The sequence below is a fragment of the Carassius auratus genome, chromosome 2 (genome assembly GCF_003368295.1).
Source record: "Carassius auratus strain Wakin chromosome 2, ASM336829v1, whole genome shotgun sequence".
NCBI lineage: Eukaryota > Metazoa > Chordata > Actinopteri > Cypriniformes > Cyprinidae > Carassius > Carassius auratus.
The window spans coordinates 632,482-640,267 of record NC_039244.1 but is presented as its reverse complement, the minus strand read 5'-3'; the positions used below and the strand labels follow the sequence as shown (position 1 = coordinate 640,267).

Sequence of the window (7,786 nt, the reverse complement as noted above, 5' to 3'; positions counted from 1 at the left end):
TGTGTGTGTGTTTGTGTGTGTGAGAGAGAGAGAGAGACAGGAGAGAGTGTTTGTGAGAGAGGGAGAGAGAGAGAGAGAATCTGTGTGTGTGTGTGTGTGTGTGTGTGTGTGTGTGAGAGAGAGAGTGTGTGTTTGTGTGTGTGTGTGTGTGTGTGTGTGTTTGTGTGAGAGAGAGAGTATGTGTGTGTGTGTGAGAGAGAGACGAGAGAGAGAGAGAGAGAGAGAGAGAGTGTATATGTGTGTGTGTGACAGAGAGACAAGAGAGAGAGAGAGAGAGAGAGAGAGAGAGTTAACCATCTTCTGAGAAATTAATAAATAAATAAATCTCTGTGTTCTCTGTTTGCTCTTTTTCAGTCAGAGGAACAACCCTTTCAACCAAACAGTCACAGACTCTTTTCAAATACCTGGTTTTGGAAATAAACTACAACAGGTTAAACTAGAGGCACATGGGAATACTAAAAGAAAAGAAAAAAAGATAAATCATTCAGATTTAACTGAAGTTCAACAGTCAAAACAGTCAAACTCCAGTTCAATTAAGCAAGAAGACAAGCAGCTTTGTGTTAGGGTAATATCACAGAGCTGGTTTGGGTCCGAACAGTACCACCTGTGTTTGGAGCAGGCCTCGAGCCTAGTGTTCCAGAAGCATTCATTTTGGGCTGAAGTAACCCTAACCCTAAAACAAAGAGTATCTATTTTGCAATCTATGACTTGACACATGATGAAACCTGGAGTACATTTGGGAGACAAAAATGTATACTTTGTTGTAAATTGTTTACTTATATTACAATTCTTTATTCACAAATGTAAAGTTTTGACCCCAGTTTGATGTCTTTCAAAAGGAGCAAGCAATGTATACAGAAGTCTTCTGAGATTTTATGAAAATTATGAGTAGTGATTAGGCCAAGAAATTTGATTTGTTTATTAAGTGTGAATTTGTTTGAACCCTACATTGTTTCTCTGTCATATTATAATAAATATGAATATCTCAGTCAGTGAGGACTTGGTCTATATTATTGGTTAATGTTGAAACGCAAAGTAATTTTAAAAATGTGCAAATGTGATGACGTCAGGCCAGCAGGCGGCGCTGCGGCGTGACGTCACATGAGCAGATACGCAGAAGGAGAAGAAGTGTGAGGGGCGCGTTAGCAGAGCCAGCGCTATAATGAAGAAATAACATAACGTGCGCGGAATAAGCAGAGCGATCACGCCGCATCGTGGAAGATATCGCGCTTCTGCAGTGGCGTTTGGACCGCAGGCTGAGAACTAAGACGGAATCATGGCAAACGACGAGACGCTGCGCTCGCTGATGTTCACGCTCAGTTACGTGCTGATGAAGCGGCGGCGTGACGTCACCAGCGCAGACGCGCAGCGCAGACGCGAGGTTGAGCGGCGCGTCGCGCACAGACGGTATTTCCAACAGAGACACAAGAGGATGATCATGGTGAGCGAATATTCAATTCTTCAATAAAGTAAAAAGAGGCTTAAAAAACATGGTCAAGTTAAGAAAACAGCTTCCTCAGTTTGACCCAACACGTTCAACACAGAAGAGCGTTGCAAGTAGCATCCAAAACAACGTGCAATTTAGTCATTTTTTATTTTGTATATTAATTACCATTTGTATATATGTATTTAATATAATGTATTTATGTATGTTTTTTTAATTGTAAAACAATTAAAATGAACAATTTTCGTAAAGGAAGTTGTAAAAGTAGACCGCTACAGACCTCTTTTCCTCGCTTTTAAATGGTTTATAAATGCGTGCGCGTTATACATGCATTTCGAATTAGCGGCAATTGGCAATCCGGCGTCAATTGCTTGAATGGACAAAAAAAAATAAAAAAATAAAATAAAATAAAAACTGATATTAAATACAGACCTTTTATTAACATAACGAATAAAACCCATACTCAGAATTCGTGCTCTGCGTTTAACCCACCCAGAGTGCTCGCACACATGGAGCAGTGGGCATCAGTGAGCTCCTCAGTCAGGGTATTGAAGGAGGAGAGAGCGCTGTACATTCACACCCCACCTACAATTCCTGCCGGCCCGAGACTCGAACTCACATGGATTGCAAGCCCAACACTCTAACCGTTAGGCCATGACTTCCCCGACAATATTAGAACGTTTTTAAAATGAAAATAAAATAAGCCTAAATAAATTACACAGTTTAAATAAAATAAAATAATATAAATAAGAAACGAATATAAAATAAAAACTTAAGCTTACTAAATAAAAACACTATAAAATGGCATTTATTAACAGTGCTTCCAGAGTATTTTTCTTTTGGGCTGCGGCTCGACGTCGCTTCCTCCTCATTCTGTTCTCCTCATCTTCTCTCACGGGATTCCTACCGAGGATGACCGTTTCTTGGTCTCTGGAACAATCAGATCGTAAACACTCCGGTAGCGCGGGGAATCATATTTATTTTAAGGAGGTCACGCACCGGACGAGAAGCGCAGCGCCACGTCTTTAAAATCCGATCACATTATTCTCTACGAGTGTAAGCACACCGACGGCGTCCAGCTCTGACTCAGGGCGCTGTCCAAATTCCTGCCGCAACACAGAGCGCCATCTGCATAGTTTTATGTTAAATTAGCTGGAAATGGAAATGAGCTCGTTCGTATAGAATGTGCGTGTCCGGTGTGCGATACCTTTGAGATGTACAGGCGCATAAATGCCAATTTATAGTGTTTTTATTTAGTAAGCTCAACGATATCGCTGTAGATGAAGTGACCTCAACTAAGCAAGCCAGAGGCGACAGCGGCAAGGAACCGAAACTCCATCGGTGACAGAATGGAGAAAAAACCTTGGGAGAAACCAGGCTCAGTTGGGGTCAGTTCTCCTCTGACCAGACGAAACCAGTAGTTCAATTCCAGACTGCAGCAAAGTCAGATTGTGCAGAAGAATCATCTGTTTCCTGTGGTCTTGTCCTGGTGCTCCTCTGAGACAAGGTCTTTACAGGGGATCTGTATCTGGGCTCTAGTTGTCCTGGTCTCCGCTGTCTTTCAGGGATGTAGAGGTCCTTTCTAGGTGCTGATCCACCATCTGGTCTGGATACGTACTGGATCCGGGTGACTGCAGTGACCCTCTGATCTGGATACACACTGGATCTGGTGGCTACGGTGACCTCGGAACAAGAGAGAAACAGACAAATATTAGCGTAGATGCCATTCTTCTAATGATGTAGCAAGTACATCGGGTGTCATGGGAAGTGTTCCCGGTTCCGGTTTACCTAATTAATGCAGCCTAAAAATCCTTTAACGGATTTGGATATTAAAAGCATATTAGTATGTTATGTGTATGCCAGGTTAAAGAGATGGGTCTTTAATCTAGATTTGAACTGCAAGAGTGTGTCTGCCTCCCGAACAATGTTAGGTAGGTTATTCCAGAGTTTAGACGCCAAATAGGAAAAGGATCTGCCGCCCGCAGTTGATTTTGATATTCTAGGTATTATCAAATTGGCTGAGTTTTGAGAATGTAGCGGACGTAGAGGAGTATAATGTAAAAGGAGCTCATTCAAATACTGAGGTGCTAAACCATTCAGGGCTTTATAAGTAATAAGCAATATTTTAAAATCTATAGGATGTTTGATAGGGAGCCAGTGCAGTGTGGACAGGACCGGGCTAATATGGTCATACTTCCTGGTTCTAGTAAGAACTCTTGCTGCTGCATTTTGGACTAGCTGTAGTTTGTTTACCAAGCGTGCAGAACAACCACCCAATAAAGCATTACAATAGTCTAACCTTGAGGTCATAAATGCATGGATTAACATTTCTGCATTTTACATTGAGAGCATAGGCCGTAATTTAGATTCTTGAGATGGAAAAATGCAGTTTAACAAATGCTAGAAACGTGGCTTTCTAAGGAAAGATTGCGATCAAGTAGCACACCTAGGTTCCTGACTGATGACGAAGAATTGACAGAGCAACCATCAAGTCTTAGTGTTCTAGGTTATTAGGTCCTATAATTAACACCTCTGTTTTTTTCTGAATTTAGCAGTAAGAAATTACTCGTCATCCAGTTTTTTATATCTACTATGCATTCCATTAGTTTTTCAAATTGGTGTGTTTCACCGGGCCGCGAAGAAATATAGAGCTGAGTATTATCAGCATAACAGTGAAAGCTAACACCATGTTTCCTGATGATATCTCCCAAGGGTAACATATAAAGTGTGAAGAGTAGCGGCCCTAGAACTGAGCCTTGAGGTACTTCATACTGCACTTGTGATCGATATGATACATCTTCATTCACTGCTACGAACTGATGGCGGTCATATAAGTACGATTTAAACCATGCTAATGCACTTCCACTGATGCCAACAAAGTGTTCAAGTCTATGCAAAAGAATGCTGTGGTCAATTGTGTCAAACGCAGCACTAAGATCCAATAAAACTAATAGAGAGATACACCTACGATCAGATGATAAGAGCAGATCATTTGTAACTCTAAGGAGAGCAGTCTCAGTACTAGATACAGATACGGTCTAAATCCTGACTATGTTTCTTATTTGTTTGGGTCCACAGCTTGCCGATTTCAGTTTTTTTTTTCAGCCTATACATGGTGGTAATTTTATTTGTTATTTTAATAAAAGGTCTGTATTTAATATCAGTGATCTTTTTTTTTGTCCATTCAAGCAATTGATGCCAGATTGCCAATTGCTGCTAATTCGAAGTGAATGTATAACGCGCACGCATTTTTAAGCTATTTAAAAGTCAGGACTGTCCTTGTAACAGACACCATATTGTACGCTACTGATTCAGGAAACAGTCCTTGTCCTCCATAAAATGTGCTGCACACATCTGAATATTTGGGTTGAACTGTTCTGGAACAGTGTCATAAATACAACTTAACCTCTGATTTCTAGTTGTGTCCTTTTTTTGAAGACCAAAGTAGTTTTGCTTTCAAAACGAAATGCACAGCGTCTACACGACATGATGCCAGCAGCAACAAAGAGAATAAAAGTTGCACCTTCTTTCTTTGTGTGAACATTTGGGCGTCGTTATGCAGCTCTTCCCACATCGTGACGTGTTTAAATGAAGAGGCGTTTTAGGAGGGCCTGGTTAACTATGAACTTTTATAAAGAATATATTATTGAATTTGAGTTTTTGCAACTGTACAGATCTTCTTTATGCACCAAGAACTTGTATCACTCCAAAGAGGAAGAAAAAAATGTAATTGCATCATATGACCCCTTTAAAGAACAAAGCATTAACACATGTTAGACTGCACCCCATAAACATAATCAAGTCTAGAAAAAAAAAAGTCAACCACCCCTTTAATATCGTTTACATTTATTTTTAATAAAATACTTCATTACTCATGTCTGCTAAAATTCTATGACCTTTTAATACTTCATATAATCTGAATACGAGACGTTCTGTACTGAACTGTGCATGTGGCTCTAACTGAGCTGTCTTCCTCTCGCAGATGATGATCGCTCAGACGTCTCGTCCGGTCAGCGGCCCGCCGGCGCGCCCCACACGGGTCTGGAGCAGCATCGAGAGCACCGATTGGTGGGAGCGTGTGGTCATGCGGGAGTTCCAGCCCTCTGATTGGCTGGAGAAGTTCCGCATGACTAAAGAGACGTTCTTCCTGCTGTGTGGGAAGCTGAAGCCGCGTCTGAGCCGTCAGGACACTCGTCTGCGTCCGGCGCTGCCGCTGGAGAAGCGTGTGGCCGTGGCTCTGTGGCGTCTGGCCTCTAACGTGGAGTACCGCACCATCAGCGCTCTGTTCGGCGTGGGACGCTCCACCGTCTGCAAGTGTGTGAGAGACGTGTGTCACGCCATCGTGCTGCTGCTGCGACCGCTGTACCTGCGACCCCCGAGCGAGCAGGAGCTGGAGGACGCCGCCAGACTCTTCTCCACCCGCTGGGGCTTCCCTCACTGCGTGGGAGCAGTCGGCAGCCTCCACGTGCCCATCATCGCACCGTCCAGCAACACCAACAGCTACTGGAACAGCCGCGGCTGGCTGTCGGTGGTCACGCAGGGTGCGGTGAACGGTCTGGGGCAGTTCTGGGACGTGTGCGCTGGGTTCCCGGGCAGCACCGAGCACTCGGCCATCCTGCAGAACTCCACGCTGTGGGCGCGCGGCTGCGACGGCTTCCTGCTGCACGAGCCACCGCTGGACTTCATGGGCCGGCCGCTGGGCTTCCTGATGCTGGGAGACGCCGGATACCCGCTGAAGAGCTGGCTGCTGAAGAGCTTCCCCGAGTCCAGCGAGCTCACAGAGAGTCAGAGAGTGTTTAACCGGCGTCTGGAACGGGCGCGGGGCGTGGTGGACGAGGCCTTCCTGCGGCTCCGAGCGCGCTGGCAGTGTCTGCTGAAGAGGAACGACTGCCGCATGGACGTGGTGCCCACCATGATCCTGGCCTGCTGCGTGCTGCACAACGTGTGCGAGGTGCACGGAGACGAGTTCATCGAGCGCTGGGAGGAGGCCGTGAGGACCGAGGAGAGTCCACAGCCCGCAGACGAGGTGTCGCCCGCCGCAGACGACCGCGACGGAGAGGAAGTCCGAGCTCTGTTCTGTCAGTACTTCCTGCAGCAGGAGACGCAGCAGCGGACGCTTGGTGTCTGACCGGGATGTGCTGCCACGCTCTGGCTGTTCTTCTCCTCGGTTTTGTGCTGTGTGTTTTCCAGAACTTGATCTGATCTGTTCACTTCAGACACATCTGAATGCAGAACATCACAGTGAGAGTAACGAACTGTAAAGAAAGACACCGGGACAGAAGTTTGTTGGCTCAGATCTGCTGTGGGTTAGTTAGTGTAGTGATTGCTGGAGTCTCTTTAATAAATCATACCTGATTCAGATCATCAGCTCACTAGCAGACAGTAGGCTTATTCCAGACGCAAAGCACAGTGAGAGCGATTGGAGAGCAGACGACTCTTTATGCTTTTGAATGGCTCTTGCGGTGCTTTGATGTCACACCCCTGATGTGTCTTGATCAAGACTACGCCAGACTCTCCAGGGACGGTTGGGGACCGGTGAGTTCGTGGATGCTGTTAATTAATGTCGTTCTCTACACCTGTGTGAAACTGAACTGATTTATACATCAGCAGCTGAATCAATCACACTGAGACTCAAGTATCCGGAAGAGAAGAGAAAAGATCCTGAAGATACAGATGTTTTTCTTCATAAAGACTGTACACCTCTGTACTGTGTCTTCATTCACTGGCCTTCTTTTAGATCATTAAACATAAACAGTAATGTTGCCTCTCATTAGGATCATATTCTTCCTGATGTTTGTATTGAACCAAGTGTCATGTTTTTGTTCAATAAAAGTCACTGGTGTCCTTTGCTGTATCCATTGTTCTTTAAAATATCTTCTTTGTCTTCCAAACTGGACACAGGTTTGAGCGGCGAGTAAACGATCACAGGATGGTCATTTCTGGGTAATGATCAGTTTAACAGTGCTCCTCATAAAATACCATCTGTCTCTGTGAGGGTTTAGATTAATCTGAGGATTATATCTCCTGTTGTCTTGAGATAATATCAGGGAAAACAGGTGTCTTCGGGTCAAGGGTCATTCTAGGTTCTCAAAGATATACTTTAGGACCTGTAGATGAGTGTCATAAGGGTTAGGGTTTTTGATTGAGATTTATACATTTAGTTTTCCATTGGTGTGTGGTTTGTTAGGAGGACAATATTTGTTTGAGATACAACTATTTGAAAATCTGAGGGAGAAAAAAAATCAAAAATTGAGAAAATCATCTTTAAAGTTGTTCAAATTAAGTTCTTAAGTTTTCTCAAAAGTTTTGTTATATTTACGGTAGGAGATTTACAAAATGTCT

General features: G+C 44.0%; 1 protein-coding gene across 1 annotated transcript; it reads left to right on the top strand.

The window, feature by feature from the left end:
- The first annotated feature begins 1,141 nt into the window (after positions 1 to 1,141).
- Positions 1,142 to 7,298, top strand: LOC113111484 (protein ANTAGONIST OF LIKE HETEROCHROMATIN PROTEIN 1-like). The gene is made up of 2 exons (XM_026276252.1): positions 1,142 to 1,441; positions 5,427 to 7,298. Exons 1-2 carry the CDS (start codon positions 1,277 to 1,279, stop codon positions 6,570 to 6,572), a joined length of 1,311 nt encoding a protein of 436 aa, XP_026132037.1. The 5' UTR covers positions 1,142 to 1,276; the 3' UTR covers positions 6,573 to 7,298.
- The last annotated feature ends 488 nt before the right edge of the window (positions 7,299 to 7,786 follow it).

Excerpts from the sequence above, each read along its gene's own strand:
- LOC113111484 (XM_026276252.1), top strand. The coding sequence starts at position 1,277 with ATGGCAAACGACGAGACGCTGCGCTCGCTGATGTTCACGCTCAGTTAC. Across the intron at positions 1,442-5,426 it reads GACACAAGAGGATGATCATG|ATGATGATCGCTCAGACGTC; the intron begins GTGAGCGAATAT and ends TTCCTCTCGCAG.